Source organism: Astyanax mexicanus, chromosome 14 (genome assembly GCF_023375975.1).
Source record: "Astyanax mexicanus isolate ESR-SI-001 chromosome 14, AstMex3_surface, whole genome shotgun sequence".
NCBI lineage: Eukaryota > Metazoa > Chordata > Actinopteri > Characiformes > Acestrorhamphidae > Astyanax > Astyanax mexicanus.
In genome coordinates this window covers 38,767,356-38,785,012 of record NC_064421.1, presented here as the reverse complement: position 1 = coordinate 38,785,012, position 17,657 = coordinate 38,767,356, and the positions used below count along the sequence as shown (strand labels likewise).

The 17,657-nt window shown below is 37.3% G+C and overlaps 1 protein-coding gene across 2 annotated transcripts in view; it reads left to right on the top strand.

Moving 5' to 3' along the window:
- The window catches only part of ptpreb (protein tyrosine phosphatase receptor type Eb), a 58,947-nt gene extending 43,074 nt beyond the window's left edge, over positions 1–15,873 (top strand). For both annotated transcript variants that reach the window (XM_049463954.1, XM_049463955.1), the window contains 9 exons: positions 847–982; positions 1,893–2,042; positions 3,969–4,062; positions 4,282–4,358; positions 4,593–4,727; positions 9,225–9,350; positions 10,300–10,451; positions 12,269–12,404; positions 15,103–15,873. In XM_049463954.1, coding sequence (XP_049319911.1) covers positions 847–982; positions 1,893–2,042; positions 3,969–4,062; positions 4,282–4,358; positions 4,593–4,727; positions 9,225–9,350; positions 10,300–10,451; positions 12,269–12,404; positions 15,103–15,177 — 1,081 coding nt within the window. In that variant the 3' untranslated portion in view covers positions 15,178–15,873. The remainder of the gene's footprint in view (positions 1–846; positions 983–1,892; positions 2,043–3,968; positions 4,063–4,281; positions 4,359–4,592; positions 4,728–9,224; positions 9,351–10,299; positions 10,452–12,268; positions 12,405–15,102) is intronic.
- Positions 15,874–17,657: the final 1,784 nt, after the last annotated feature.

Here is a 17,657-nt window from a genome sequence, read left to right as displayed (position 1 = left end):
GCATATGTTGTTTTACTATACTAAATACTGTATACAGGATGTGTATTGTAAACGAAAACAATATAACAACCCTGGCTTTTTATAGAAAAAGCCATTTTTAAAAGTACAATTTTTGACCCCTGAAAATTTTTAACATCCCAGCAGACATACCAACAAAGTAAAATATTGTTCAGTATTTATTATTTTTGGCCAATTTTTTTTTTTTACGTTTATAGATGTCAAGAAAGTAAGTTAGAGTCTACAAATCTTGCTCTTTGTTGTATAAATACTAAATATGTAACTTTATTTAGGGCAAAATGCTCAATATATGTTTATCAAACCTTTTCACAACCTTGTTATTTTGCCTGAGAATAAAACAAAATGTTTTTTTTTATATACTGAAGGCTTGGGGGGGGGGGGTGACAGTATGCTCTGTTTTACCGGAGGGGAATTTAGAACCAGTATGCATTTTTCACATACCCCCATACCACTAGAGGCGCTGTGGAGCGCTGTCTAGAACAGCACTGCCAAAGAAGCACACTAGCAGAGCTCGCTAGCTAGCGCTAGCCAGTTACAGCAGCACAAAGAACAGGACAGGAAATCTACAAATAATGCAAGAAAATATATAAAAAATATATATATAAATCTAAAATATTTGGTTCCAGTCACTTCCATGGCCACAGGTGTATAAGACCAAGCACCTAGACATGCATTCAGTTTTGGTTTGTGGTGGTGAGGTTTGTTGGCCTGTGCTCACAGCAGGTGATTGCAGGTGGTTAATCAGGTTTGGAGAACAGGTGAATGGGAACGCCTGATGAAGGTCACTCTAACGCCTGTATGTGTGTCTGTCTCTCTCACTCTCTCTAGTGCTGGGGTTGGAAGGACCGGCACGTTCATCGTAATCGATGCCATGATGGATATGATGCACGCAGAGGGACGTGTGGACGTGTTTGGCTTTGTGTCCAGAATACGAAACCAGCGCTGTCAGCTCGTACAGACTGATGTAAGACTCCAGCGCGAGAGACCTACTGTTTACATAGCTTTTTTTTTAGCATGAGGATTAACCATATATCAATCATTTAAAAGTTTTGGGAAAAATCGGTTTTGTCTTGGTTCATATGAATTTGTAAGCTATTTTATTTATATATTTATGTTTTTAAATTTTAATGATAGAAAATATAGAATATCTGATTTCACCAAGGGGAAAATAGCTCATATATTTAATACCTCTCAATAATTTTAGACAACTCCAGTTTTTCAGTTTGAAAAGCTGGGAAACCAGCTGCCTGGAAAAAGTATATTTTTAAATATATTTAATTAATGTTTACTATATAAGTGTATGAGTATCAATTTAGTTGAGTTGTACTGGCTTTAAATAGCATAGTAACTCAAAATTGTAATTGCAACTTTATTATTAATTATTAATGTTACCAAACACATTCATTCCTGGCATCATTTATTTTTTAAAACGAGTGTGCCCCCACCACTAACTCACCATCAGTTTGCAGTCTTGTTTTTTTTTTTTTTTTATAAGAGGATTGGCAGTATGTTTTATTAACCTCTTAATATGACTAACTATTGCTGCTTCAGGCAAGGTTAGCTTGTGCTTTTTTTAATTTTTATAAAGTTAGCTTATGCTTCATTGCAGTTTTTAGTCAGGCAGAATTCACATTTTACAGTAAGAAAATGGCTTATAACACTCCAGGCAATAAGCCAGTATATGAAATATAACTGTGCTTCCAATGGAAGGTAGCCCTGGTGGCCAAGACCAGGGACAGGCCTCTTATGCAAATAAATAATTTCAGGAAGCAATATGGAAGATGCATAGGTAAAAATTATGCTACATTAAGTGTAGTTATTAGTTGCAAGGGCTTAATTACTCTCCTAAAATGCTTTTGATCTTGATTTTCCAGATGCAGTACTCGTTTATCTACCAGGCTCTGCTGGAGCATTACTTGTATGGCGACACTGAGTTGGACATCTCGTCTCTGGAAGGTCACCTGCACAGACTGCACAGCACTCATATACACATGGACCGAGTGGGGCTGGAGGAGGAGTTCAGGGTAATTACCTTCTTTAATAGCAGAACTTCGCTATACACACACACACTCACTAAATTGCTACATGTCATGGGACAGGAACAAGTATTGTGTCCCATGACATTTGTCATTTCCCATGAAAGCTACAGAACGCTGGACTGACCCACTGCTCTGGGATATGTGTGTACGGTCCTGTACTGAACATGGATTTGTGCCAGAGTCGCTTGTCTGTTCACACAGACAATTCTGGCCAGATGCCTCTAGTCACCATCATTACCACCCACTGCACTGTCTACTGAGGTTGGTAATATCAGCCTTCTAAGGTGTATTTCCAGTATACATGTGACACTGTGGATGGAGGAATGTTAAATACCTGCACACCTTCAGAAATATAAATAAGGTATGGGAAATAGAACATCCCATCCATCTACACCCACAACACACCCACCCACAGACCTCACTCCAACTCCCATAATTTACCTGGTCTTGCTTTGACCATACTTACCAGTGTTTAACCAACCTCACTTACACCTTCACATGGTAACACCTCATAACTTATACAGATGTGGTCATTCCTAAGCCATCCATGGAGGTAATATTTTATGATTCATTTACATACTGCCATCCAGTATTAAGTAGCAAGTGAACAGTCAGTTCTTGAAGTTCATGTGTTGGAAGTAATAAAATGGACAAGACTAAGAATCTGAGACACTTCTGTTAGTACCAAACTGTTACGGCTAGACATCAGGAGGGTCTAATTTTCAAAGCTCACTGTATGCCAGTCAATGACTGGGTAAATTGGTTCAAGTAAATTGTGAAGAAAACTGGATAAAAGTTGACCTATATATAGTATACAGGACCAGTCAAAAGTGTGGACACAATTCACTGTTGTTCTTTGTTTTTGTTTTTTTTTTTCATTATTTTAAAATAATGGCTTGCATTATTGTATGAAAATTACAACTAAACACACCCAAACTGTGGAAAAAAAACTATGGAGTAATTTAATAAACAAAAAGTATTCAACAAATGTTTCATATTTTAGATTATTCAAAGTAGCACCTCTTGCTTAGATGACAGCTTTGCACATCTTGGCATTTTCTCAGTCAACTTCAAGGCCAATTTATACTTCTGCATCGAACTTATGTCGTAGCTTGATGCACACCTCTCTGGAAATGTAACTATATGACGCAGACAGCCACAGCTGTGATTGGTCTGCCGGGCCTTGCGTTCCCGCCCACACATTCCTGCCTTCTCACTTTAAACTGCAGAGCTGCAGATATGCACATGCTGAGGTATAAACGTGCTCTGCTGTGTAGCCCACTCTCGCTGGGTACGCATAGGCTAAGGCGTAGGTTCGACGCAGAAGTATAAATTGGCCTTAATGAGGTAGAGTCACCTGAAATTACTTTCAGTTAACAGCTGTGCTGAACTTGTCAAGAGTGAATTACTTGAATTTTTTGTCTCTTAATGTGTTTTAGAGCATCAGTTGTAAAGTTGTGAAGAGGTTAACAGAGTTACAGGTATACAGTGAGTAGCTCAATTTGAATAATGTTCTAATCCTTATTATGGCAAAAACTACTCAACTAAGTAAAGAAAAAAAATACTTTAAGAAATCTCATCAGGGCCACCCCAAAAAAGGAAGAGCAAGAGTTAATCAGAGATGACACTGACTTCCACTGAGAGAAAAATTATGTTAATTTGAGAGAGACATTATATATATATATATCAAATATAAATATAATGTACTCCATATTTATAATATAATGTAAACATATGCATTGATGTAATCCAGTTTCCAGTTTTTTATTATATTTTATTTACAGGGCAAACGTTCAGATTAATTATGTGTAAGCAAACCATAAGAGATAATGATTCATTAAAATCACAAACAGGTGTTTTGAGGAAAGTTGTTTCTATATCTTCAGTTCTTGCTTTGATGTGTTTTGGCAGAAACTGACTAACGTCCGAATAATGAAGGAGAACATGAGGACTGGGAATCTGCCTGCAAACATGAGGAAGAACAGAGTACTGCAGATCATTCCATGTAAGAAAAACACCTTTATTTATTATGTTACAACTATTATATCAGAGGTTCTGCAGATCCCTGCTGAATCACTATCATCTCTACATATATAAACTCTCATATATAAATGTTATTTTTCTTAAATTATTCATACAGCATGTTATCTAAAATAACAATGATGATAGTGCTGATGTTATTACACAGTTGATGGCTCATCACACGCCTCTCTTCTTTTTTTAGATGACTTCAACAGGGTAATATTATCTGTGAAAAGAGGTCAAGAATTCACAGATTACATAAACGCATCTTTCATAGACGTAAGTATCTCTTTAATGAACAAGTCAACTGGGTATATATTTTAGGGTTATACTCAGGTTTTTATTAAAGTGTTCAAGTTAACATTCTTTTTTGCATGCTTGGACATTTTTTTATTCTGTGGTTTTTACATTCATATTCATTATATTCATATTCTTCATGCTTAAGTGTGGGGCTGCCCTGACTGTGAGACTTAAATATGCTTTTGTGTGTGTGTGTGTGTGTGTTGTCTGTAGGGTTACAGGCAGAAGGATTACTTCATAGCTACACAGGGCCCTTTAGCCCACACTGTGCAGGACTTCTGGCGAATGGTGTGGGAGTGGAAGTGTCATTCCATCGTCATGCTGACTGAACTAAAAGAGAGAGAACAGGTAATCTCTGCATACCAGTGTAAATTTTGATTCAGTTTTAGTTTTTTATTCTTTTGACTAAAATGTATAATAGTTTTTGTCACATTTACAGTTATTTATTATTAGGTTCAGCTTAGTTTTAGTCGACAAAAACAAACAATATTTTGTCTAGTTTTAGTCAAACAGATTTTAGTTGAATTAAAAAATTATGTATTTTATGTTCTTACTATTTTTATGTTTATTAAAACAAATAAACTAACTTCTATTACATTTAAATTATACTAACATTCAAAATAAAATAAAGTTTCTGAAATGATACTTTTCTACTGCGATTTATACTAATATTACATGCTTTTAGAAGACTAAAATTTCATAACTTTCATAACAAAATCTAAACAGTCGTTCAGTCTCCGTTCATGCAGTGAAAACTAACTGAATTGTGTCTCGCGGAACATGTTTTACAGACGTTTGTGGCCAGTATAACTCAAACACTAATGATCATGAGTTTCACAAATCCATTTTAGACATTAAACAACACTAAAACTAAACTGGAGACATATCAGATTAGCTAGCTAGGTAATGGAGCTAATGTTATAAATGTATTGGTGGTGAGAGATGCCTCCTAAGATTTGTATTCCACATATTTTGCCCTTAGTTTTCCTGGGTAGGAAATCTGAACTTCTCCCCAAAATAGTTTTCATTTCAGTAAGAAGGAGAGTCACTCCGACAATGTGTGAATCAGCTGTGTGACAGAGGGTCTGTGTGAGGGGCTCGGGGAAATGTTGCTGTTTTTATCAAACATAAGGATCTCGCATGGAGTGGCTGGGTTCTGATCTTTGGTCAATAATACAGTTTATTACAAATATTTTCCCCATTTGTCAGTGTTTGATTTTTAGTTTGTATTACCGTATTTTTCGGACTATAAGGCGCACTTAAAAACTTTTAATTTTCACAAAAATTGACAGTGCGTCTTATAATACGGTGCGCCTTTTGTATGGATTTTACTCGTCAGGTTGTAAGGAGCAGTAAACACACACTCCGTGCAGCGTTATAGAGAGTTTCAGTGCTATACAGAGTCCAGAGCCGTGCAGCTCCGAGGCTGAGCAGCAATAGCATTAGCTAGATGCTAACCGCTAAGCTAGCTAGCTTATTCACTGAGATCAGTATTATCTAAATTTTACTCGTCAGGTTGTAAGGAGCAGTAAACACACACTCCGTGCAGCGTTATACAGAGTTTCAGTGCTATACAGAGTCCAGAGCCGTGCAGCTCCGAGGCTGGAGCAGCAAATAGCATTAGCTAGCTTATTCACTGTTCAGAGATCAGTATTATCTAAATTTTACCCGTCAGGTGTAAGGAGCAGTAAACACACACTCCGGTGCAGAGCCGTGCCGCTCCGAGGCTGGAGCAGCAATAAATAGCATTAGCTAGATGCTAACCGCTTAGCTAGCTAGCTTTTTCACTGTTCAGAGATCAGTATTTTCTAAATTTAGCACTTTTAATACTGCTGGAGCAGTATTATTAGAGTTAGATGCTAATCGCTAAGCGTTCACCGTTCAGAGGTGAGTTATCGGCCTGTAAGTCTGTGCTGCTTTGCCTGGCTAGCATTAGCTAGATGCTAAGCGCTAACTCTCTCAGAGGTGAGTTTTATCAGCCTGTAATCTGCTTGTTTACCGTGTTAAAACAAGCTACGGGGGACGAATCGCTAGCTAATATCTCACTGTCTTACCAGAACACGCAGGATTACTCAGTGTAACGCTGTCGTTTAAGTTTGGGTTAACTTTACTAGTTTAGGTGACTAGCTAGCGTGCTAGCGGATAGCTATGCTAACGCTGGTGCAGCAAGCCTTAGTGGACATCTGGAAATCTAAGCTTACTGTAAATAAACTGAAGCACGTTACTCACCCAAATAAACAGTTTTCAGGAGAGGAATCTGTGTAGATTAATATCCAGCACTCGTTTGACTTTGAAAGAGCTAGATTTGTATACGGAGACGCTCCACCGGCAAGCGACCACCCCCGGTGGGGGAAGGGAAACATGGCGCCACCCCTGTTCACTTTGATATAGGCACCCTTTCTAGTGTCACTTAACGCGCCTTATAATGCGATGCGCCCTATGTATGGAAAAATAGCAGAAAATAGGCGTTCTTTGATAGTGCGTCTTATAATACGGTGCGCCTTATAGTCCGAAAAATACGGTATATAAAGTATAATATAGTTTGTATATATATATATATGTTTTTTTTTTTTTTTTTTTCATTTTTATTTAGTTCTCGTCCTGTTTTCATCATGAAAAATATGTTATCAATGAAGATGTTTTGCCATAGGTTTCGTTAATCAAATTAACACTGCTGCAGACTGTATTATCCTCATATTGTCCTCAATACCTCACAGGCCCACCACAATTAAGTTATTATTATTTGGGTGGTGGGTCATTATTTTCAGCACTGCAATGACACTGATGGGCTTAGTGGTGGTGTATGAGGTTTTAGTGTGTGTTGTGCTGGTGAGGTGTGTGTCCTGTAACCACTGGTGAAGGACTAGAGGATGACCAACACTGTAAACTGTGTAGCAACAGATTCAGAGCTTCTGTCTCTGACTTTATTTTATCTAGAGGGTGGATCAGCTGTAGGTAGGAGTGTGTAATAGAGTGGAGGACAGCGAGCGATTAAACACAGTGTTTAAAAATTCCAGCAGCACTGCTAATGGCTGACCTATAGATAACTAAAATAGAGCCCTATATGTACATATGTAAAAATAACTATGTGTGTGTGATAGCCCTAAAATAATTACAGTAAATGTAAGGGTATTTTTGCTATATTGTCTTGATGATCTTGGTTTTATGGCAAAACATTATTTTTTTTATTATAATTTCATGAGTATACTACTGCAAGAATATAACTATTTTAAGTTTTATTTAAATCTGTTTTATACATTTAATAGAAACCAAAAATCTACAGATGTATTCTACAGATGTAGTAGATGTAGTCTATAGTCTACAGCAGGGATGGGCAACTTCCATGATGGAGAGGGCCACATTTTTTTCAGCATGACCATTGGAGGGCCACATGACCTCGCACTTCAAATAATTGAATATGAAAAACGCTACAAATGATTTTCAATAAGAACAAATTTTATATGAATTTATATCTGTATGTTTACAGCACCAACATTTATCAACAACTATTTTCTGCATATTAATGCATTTTAATACAGCAAAAGACAAACCGTTTGCTTAAAAAAAGTGCAAAAAGGAAGTCCTGCATATCAAAGAACAAAAAGTTTGCTTAAAAAACTGATTGCAAATACAGTAGTTCCTCTGTGTAAAATAAGTTCATTATAACAAGTCCTTCATAAGCAACAAGGACAAAACATTTGCTTATAAAAGTGCAAAAGGCATTTGAACTCATTTATAACAAAGAACAAAAAAGATTTAAAAACTTGCAAATAGCTCATTCAATAATAGCAGAAAACTAGACCACAGAGGCCCAACATTTATTGAAGCTAATGAGAGAGCTGTGGTTTGGCCTGCTGGCTCACAATGGACTGGATGTCAATGTCAATTTTCGTGGTTGTTTGGCAGCGCCCTCTAGCGGTCAAAAGTAGAATTGCGGTTTTTTTTTTGGTTTTTTTGTTTTGTTTTGTTTTTTAATTATGAAATTATGAAATTATTTTTGATCTATTCGTGGGCCTGAGTGATGACGAGGGCCGTGTGCGGCCCCCGGGCCGCCAGTTGCCCATCCCTGGTCTACAGCAGGGGTGTCCAAACTACGGCCCGCGGGCCATTTGCAGCCCGTTTCCTTTTTTTAAAGGTTTTTTAAACCGTGAGGTATTTTATAAATAGAATGAAAGTTGGCCCGCTGTTAAGCAGGTTTATAATGTGAGAGTCAAAGTTTGAACACTAGGTGTCAGAAACGGGCCAAAGAGTCTAAAAGCGGAGAGGGTGCACATTTCTAGCGCAGAAAAACGGGCCAAAGAGTCTAAAAGCGGAGATAGTGCACATTTCTAGCACAGAAAAACGGGGTAAAAGAGTCTAAAAGCGGAGAGAGTGCGCATTTCTAGCGCAGAAAAACGGGGCAAATAGTCTAAAAGCGGAGAGAGTGCGCATTTCTAGCACAGTAAACGGGCCAAAGAGTCTAAAAGCGGAGAGAGTGCACATTTCTAGCGCATTTCTAGCAGACTATACTTACCAAAACTATAAAATAATAACAGTGTCACACAATGTAACCTAAATAAAAGTTATGCACATCAAAGATCTACCACAAAACTAAAGTGTGGAATATTTAGTGCATGCATATAAACTGCAATCAAACTATTAAAAGTAAATACAGTTGCAAGTTGCAAAAAAAAAAAAAATACAAAATAGGCTTTGCATCTTTTTAGAGGCAAATGCCACTGCATTTGCAAAGGCTAATAAACGAGTGGGATGGATGAATGAATGGATGGATGGATGGATGAGCCACTGACAATGACCTCAGTTTAACAGGATTTTTAAGGAGTATTTTCTTCTCTCTGACTGCAGGAGAAATGTGTGCCTTACTGGCCTGCAGAGGGCAGCGTTTCGTTTGGAGAGTACAGCGTGGAGCTGAAGAGAGACACACTGTGCGACACGTTCAGTCTCCGAGATTTACTGCTCACATACATGCCGGTGAGTTATACACCTCAACTACTCTATTACAGTCTTTCACATGGGATTGTGATATGTAAATCTACATTACCATTCCAGAAGCAAAACACATTTCCTTTTTGAGTTTTTTAAATAAATATCCAGGTAAACTTCCGTAGAAGATTGATACTGAAAAATGGCTTCACAGTAAAAAAAAAACATTCAATTAGAGTCACAGCAAACATTGATTTAGGGCATTTCTGTTGGTAAAGAGTAAATGCCAGATTGAAATGATATCAAAAGGTGAACAAATATATAATGTAATTTATATTAACATATATCTGTACTGTTTGTACATACATTTTAAAATAGTAGGTTATGTGCTTTGCTACTGCTGTCAAACTGAAGGAGACTTAATATAAACTCCCTAAAATAAAAGTAAACAATACTTTTCAGTATTGTGTCTGAAATGATTCCCACAGTAGCAGGCAGCAAATATGTATGCAGTAAACACAAAGTTGCCATTTAAGCTGCATTCAAACAGCAGGTAAATGTGGCTCAAATCTGATCATTTACATCATATGCATCAAATTATTAATTTTAAAGAAAGGGCTGGCTGTCCGTGGTTGAATAACGTACAGTTTTAGCAGCGATGCTTGAGTGAATCAGTAGTTATGAGCCCAGATGCAGCTTGAACTTATTTAAAGGTCTTGAGATTCTCACAGGGTGAAAATTCATGTGAGGAAATGCTGTTTTGCACGTGCACATCATTGTGTGAACAACCTAAAATAAAAATCGCTTATGGTGAGAAATTGGATTTGGGCCACTTTTACCTGCTGTCTGAGTGAAACATTCCAACACCTATTAACTTATCTGTGTTTCTGATAAAAAGTCCAACAACTATATATAAGGTATGTGTTTCTACAAACCAGTAGAATCTGTGTGCATTTTTTTGATTGATCACTTTAATCATCATGTGTTTTATGTTTAGGAGAAGCAAACCCGCCTGGTCAGGCATTTTCACTTCCATGGCTGGCCAGAGATCGGAATCCCGTCAGACGGAAAGGGGATGATTGATCTTATCGCCGCAGTGCAGAGACAACAGCAGCAATCTGGCAACCACCCCATAGTGGTGCACTGCAGGTACACACGCATTCACATTCTCACATTCTTCTAATGTAATATAACTTCTCTATGTTATATATCCAGAGAGTATAAAACAAATCCCCAAAAACATCTTCCAGCATAGATACACAAAAATATCTACATTAGAAGCAGAGCTGTGTATTAACAAAGTACAGTTACTTAACTACTGTACTTAAGTATTAAAATGCTGTATCTGTACTTTACTTTACATTACTCTGATATATTTTTTATGTGTTACTTGTTACCAGGGGCATTACCAGTCCTTTTAAGGGGCTCAGGCACCGCAATGATAATCTACGTTCTCTCCGCTGAGCACGCACATGTGCGCATGCACAATTAAACAGCGCTCTTCATTCTGCTGTTGTCTGACGTGTTGCCCCACTCCTGATACCTCCTGTGTGTGCATGCCCGTGTGTGTGTGTGTCTGCATACCTGTGTGTGTGGCCAACCAGTGAGTCAGTCAGTCATGGATTTTGGGTTTGTTTTTTTTAAATAAAGGGCCATACTCAGATTCATGTAAAAGAATAAAGGCTATTTCATTGCTCAGTGTGGGCAGATGCCCTGAAAAAGCTTTTTAAAATAGACCATATAACGAAGCTTCAGGGTTTTTTTTAAATAGTACATACTAATAGTAAATAATAGCCTGTGTGTCTGATTTGAATCTAAATGATTATGTTTTTTTTTTTTATAAAATGACACTCATCCCTCCTGGGAACTCTTCACAAATTAATTTACAGTCCATGTTTTTTTTAAGAGAGGAAGGTGTGGCTGGGTTCCACCTGTGCTTAAGACCACTAAACCTTTTATGCTGAATTTGTTAAAATATCCTAACAGCCTCTCTTTTGGTTAAGTTTATTTAGAGAGGCTACAGCCAAAGGAATTGTGAGTGTCCTTTAGCCCAAACACTCAAAATAATATAAATATTATATTCAAACTTTTGACCTTATTCTGTAATAACTACACAACACAACACTTGTGTACTTTCAGTACTTCAGTGCTTACTACATTTTACAATAAACTACTTGCAATACTCAAGTACAAAAATGTAGAATATAGAGCACTGGGTCTGGGTGTCTAGTACTTTAAACATGTCTTAATAGAAAATACAGCTCTGAAAAAAATAAGAGACCACTTAATGATGATGATGTTTTTACTTGATTTTACCAAATTGAAAACCTCTGGAATATAATCAAGAGGAAGAAGGATGATCACAAGCCATCAAACCAAGCTGAACTGCTTGTATTTTTGCACCAGGAGTAAAGGCATAAAGTTATCCAAAAGCAGTGTGTAAGACTGGTGGAGGAGAACATGCCAAAATGCATGAAAACTTTGATTAAAAACCAGAATTATTCCATCAAATATTGATTTCGGAATTCTTACAGCTTTATGAATATAAACTTGTTTTCTTTGCATTATTTAAGGTCTGAAAGTTCTGCATCTTTTTTGTTATTTCAGCTATTTCTCATTTTTCTGCAAATAAATGGTCTAAATTATATATTTTTATTTGCATTTTTGGAGAAATGTTGTCCGAAGTTTATAGAATAAAACAACAATGTTAATTTTACTCAAACATATACCTATAAATAGTAAAATCAGAAAAACTGATTCACAAACTGAAGTGGTCTCTTAAATTTTCCAGAGCTGTATATGATTAAGAAAGATATGCTGTATTAAACATATTAAACATTGTTCCTCTGATGATATATTACAACACTTATATAGCAGATTAAAATAACATCAGTGATAATACTCCTGATTGATTGTGTGCTGCTCAGGTGTGAATGAAAGTAATGTTTTCGTGTTGTTTTAATCAGTGCTGGTGCGGGCCGGACCGGAACCTTCATTTCTCTCAGTAACATCCTGGAGCGGGTCAAAGCTGAGGGGCTGCTGGACGTATTCCAGACTGTGAAGAGTTTACGCAACCAGAGACCACACATGGTCCAAACTGTGGTAAGAAGACAGTACAGATACCACATAGCAACATCATATCATAGCAACCAGATAACAAAAAAAACTGCCCATCAAGCAACCACCTAGAAACACCGTACTAACCATTAAGCGATTTCGTAACACCATAGCAACCACAGATAGAAGTTAGACAGTACTGTGTGTATGACTGATTTAATAATTGATTGAGACACAAATAGAGAGCCTTGAAAAAAGATTCATACACCTTAAACTTCTTAACATTTTTCTTTTTCACCCACAGACATACATGTATTTTATTTGGACTGCATGTGATAGACTAGGGTTGTCACGATACCAAAATTTTGACTTCGATACCAATACCAACTGTAGTATCACGATTCTCGATACCAAAACGATACTTGGAAGAAAAAAAAAACAATAAAAATATCTGAACATAAAATGTTTATTTTTGACTGAACTGGATTGAACACTGAACAATAGGTGCAAATGTTTTTATTCTAAAATGAAACATTTGAACAAAAAACAAGTTTCGTTATTATAACCTTAACTATAACATAATTATCTAAACACTTCCTAAAAACTAAAACTAAAACCAGAGGTAATGGTAGCCTGACTATGTGAACCTGACGGGCGGGCAGAAGTTAAGTTCTGAATAAGGAAAATAAAGAGACAGAAGAACATTACAATGTTATGTTCATTTTAACACTCACTGCTCCGTTTTATTAATCAACCGTTTACCGTTTTTAATAAGCAGTCGCTAGTAAATCTTAGTAAAGCTACAGACAGAGTGTATCTTGACTAACTCCACTAACCTGTCGACTTCTCAGCTCTTTGTAGAGATCAGGGTGCTTGTCTGCTATTATGTTAAATAACACTGTAACATAGAAGCATAGAACTATTATTTAATTAAAATGATTTTTAAGAACAGCTAAACACAGTGCTGCAGGTCAAACGCGGAGGCGTTCACGTGCGAGAGAGAGAGAAACAGAGAAAGAGACACAGCGAGAGTGAGAGAGAGAGACAGAGAGAGACAGAGAGAGACACAGCGAGAGTGAGAGAGAGAGAGATTTGCTTGTTCTGGTGTGTGAGCTACTCACAGGTAAAGGTTCTCTTTTATCTCCTCGTGCTCATATTCTAGTCCCACACATAATTCTGCAGCTCCCTCAGTGTTTTCTGTCGTATTTTGCGGCTAGCGCGAGCGCTTACAACTAACACCGCCACGAGGTGCCTCCGCGCTTGTGCCGAATCCGCTACTGAATCCGACTCCCGCTTCGCGGACAGAATCGGCACAACACCCCCCGCTGTACAACTGCGGGAGTGAAAACAGCGCTAATAAATAAAGTAGTTTAGTTTCACTTTCAGTTTTCGTTATTTTATTTAAAAATAAAAATATAAATAAAAAACAGATGCCTACATCTCAGACTATTTTCCCACACTTCACTCCTCGCGCCCGTTTTGTCCACAAGTCGCGGACGAGAGACATCTGTTATTTTAGCCGTCGCCATTCTACACTCGCTGCTGCTCTGCTGGCTTGCGCGTGAATCGATTCATTTGTTCAGAACACTAAGTTTATCTGAATCCTGCCACACCGACTGCTGCGGTGTGAATCAGTTTTCTTATGAACTGAATCAAATCGCGCCTACTAATTTGACTCATTTGAAGCTAGTGACTGGGCTATATACAGTATCGAAAGCATCGAACGCTAAAGAACCGAATCGTTTGTGATGACGTAGTATCGAAAAAGAATCGAACCTTCGGTACACCGTGCAACTCTATGATAGACCAATACAAAGAAGCCAGGAAAAAGATACATAGTTAAAAAAATAAAAATAAACACCATAAAAAATCTCAATCTCAGCGCTGCGCAAGTCAATACTTTGTAGGACCACCTTTAGCTGTAATTAAATTTGCAGGTGTTTTGGGATATGTCTCCCCCAGAATCTATACGCTAATTTTTTTTTACATTCTTCCCTTTGGGGGTGGTGTTTTTTAGGATGATGTGCAATGTTGGGTTTCAACCACAAAACATAGTGTTTTGCATTTAGGCCAAAAAGTTATACTTTCACGTGTTGCTGTGTTCCTTACATGGCTTCTTAATGCTTGCATTCAAAAATGGCTTTTTTGCAACTCTTCCATAAAGGCCAGATTTGTGGAGTACATGACTAACAGTTGTCCTGTGGGTAGATTCTGCCACCAGAGCCGTGAATCTCTGCAGCTTCTTTAGATTGACCATGGGCCTTCTTGCTGCTTTATCTCTGACATATCTGATGTTTTATCTCTGACATATCTGATGTTTTCACGATGCTGTTTGATCAATTATGTTCACTAAAACATTTTTTGAGGCATTCGCAGAAGGCTGTATTGAAAAAAATACATACAGGTGGACTCTATTTACTAATTAGGTGTCTGAACTGAATTGATTGTACTACATTTTATTTATCAGAGTACAGGGATCTGAATTCAAATGCATGCAAGTTTTTATTTGAAATAAATCAGATTATGTACCATCTTTTCACTTCACATTTACTTTCAGCTTTGTTTTTGTTTATTACATAATTACATATCTTTAAAAAAAGTGGGTAAAAGTATGAATACTTTTTCAAGGCACTGCACATAAAAGTGATAAACTGTATAAAACTCACTCTCTCCTTCTGTATTTAACAAGCCATATTATACTATGACTCATTGTGTCCTTTTCTCTCATTTTTTCTTTTTTCAGGAACAGTATGACTTCTGTTACAAAGTGGTTCAAGATTTTGTGGATATCTTCTCAGACTATGCTAATTTCAAATAATGACAAATAAGGACAGTTCCTTTCAGCGCTTCTGGTACCTGGTTTTCCGCCCCATTTGAGTTGATTATATTTTTATTTTTAGTCTGTGGATCCTTTTGCTCTGGCTTTGTATGATCACACTCTATGCACTTGACCCCTCCTCTCTCCATAGATACTGAATTTAATGCAGTGAACGGGAACTTGTTTTTGTACATAATAAAGTCCTCACTCGTGTACTCACATGAAGACAAAACCAAGCGTTTGCCTTTAGATCCCTGTGTTTATTTGCAAATTCTTCCAACTGTTTTTTTTTTTATATTTGTTGAATAATTGTTTTATTTATATATATTTTGGGATGGAGAGGAATGTAAACATTTTTTTAGATTCTATTTTTTATCTGTACATTACCCACCATTGTTTTTCAATGTTTTAAAGATGATCTAAAGCAGCAAGTAAGTGTTAAGCTTTTCATGTTTGTCTCGTCGATGTGTTTTGCCATGCTATTCTATAAGTCCTTTTATCAAGTATTTACTTACAGCGATATGAGCATCTGTATTATAAACTTATTTAAAATTTTATAGGAATATGTGGATCCAATTTTAATTTGGAAAAAGTGTGATCTCCACTGTCATTCTCCTCGTCATCCTCAAAAGGATAAACATTATAAGAAATAAAAACACATGATTTCCACAATAAATGTATTCATCATTTTACTGATTATTTTGTTTGTATTTTTCTTCTATATAGGTTGTCTTGTATGGATTAATTTTGAATTTAAAATATCACAGTGAGTTTGTCAGTAATCCAATCAGTTCAACTAGTTTTTATGGACCTGGCTAATCAGATAATGGGATAATCAGCTAGGTTACGAGTATTAGGCAAGAATTATGCAGCAAGCATTTAAGGTGGAACGGAAATCCAAATAAGATGATGGTAAATAAGAAGCTAACTTTATCCTTGCGATAAAATGTCCATAAAGTTTATATTGGTCTGCTCACGTCCTTACACATCAGGTGTCGCCCTCAATGATATCAACTGACTCCACTCCTGGCTCAGTTTTGAAAAATGCTGAAAAAAAAAATGGGCATGGTACTTTGGGAGGGGCACCGCAGTGATGTTTGCAGTTGGGGCAAACATCTGATCTGATGTTTTTTTGCTGTACAGATAATTATAAACTTTACAGCAGTCGTGGTTTTAGGAAATTCCCTACCATTCTGACACCTCTCCCACTGGCTGTTCACCATTCTCTGGTGCTAACGCTGGCTCCTCAGGACTTTGAGCTAGTTGATCAAACTGATACAGCTGAACTGATTCATCCTATTCCAACTGGCACTGGCATAATGCACATTATACTTGCAAACTTGTATAAACACACACACACATGGAGAACTCGCACTGGATAAACATAGGATTATACTTCAGAAATGAATACTGAGAAATGAAGCAGTAAACGAGTCACAGAAAATGACTTTGAAAGAACCCACTCACTCACTCATCCGAACGTTTCCCGCAGTACGGCCACAGCTTATAGGAACAGTGAGATTCTCCGAGACAGCAGCAGCCTGTGGGGTTTATATAGCTAGCTAACGCTAGCTAGCTCTGCGCTGTTCACCAGGGTAAATACCAGGGCTGTATCATTGATTGACTGTTCTGCATATTATACATACAAAAGTAATGAAAGTTGAACCTGTGAGGGCACTGCAGAGGCAGAAATAATCATTATAAATGCGTTTTCTGAAGGTTAGGAAAGGTTCCTAAAAAATTTAAGCAGGTCTGGTATGTTTTATTACTTTAAAAGGAACACATTTCAGCTATAAATGGAAAAAAATATAGATTAGGGTTTAGTGGCTCTTTAAGTGCCAAAATAAAAAGGCAAACGCAAATAAAGATTAGCACTCTCTGCTGATTTATTTTTTTCCAATTCCTTTCTTATTTTTAACTTCACCAGCAGGCAAATACATGAATGAACAGTAGGCGGGGCTACACCTACTGACCCTCCTGCTAGTGAGAGCAAGGCAGTGGGCGGTGCCGCACGGTGTGCGTCCACTGGCACTTAAGCCTTGACGCATCTCATTCATTTCAATGGAGAGAGCCGCCGCAGACCGCGGTGCGTGCTGGGTTGCTTTGCAATGAAGCAGCCCCGCCCTCCGGCAAAAAAGTTCAGCAGAGCTACACTTTATTTAAATGAATCCGACGGGTAGAGGAGGCTGCGAGTTCACACACACAGGTGCCTCTTAACCACAGAAAAAATTAAAAATGGTGAAATATGGATTTATAGAACTATAAATCACAGTGAGGTTAGTGCTGGGAGATAAAACGATATCGATAGTTATCAAGGAAATTATACATCGCGATAGCTATAATAAGCATAAACTTTATTTTCTATTTCCCGTTTAAGTAGCGCTGCGAACAGGCGCAGCATGCGATCAGTTACTGAACTGAATGAGTTTTAAATACACTTGTTAAGTAATGTAAGTGTAGTCTACTGAAAGCCAGTAATG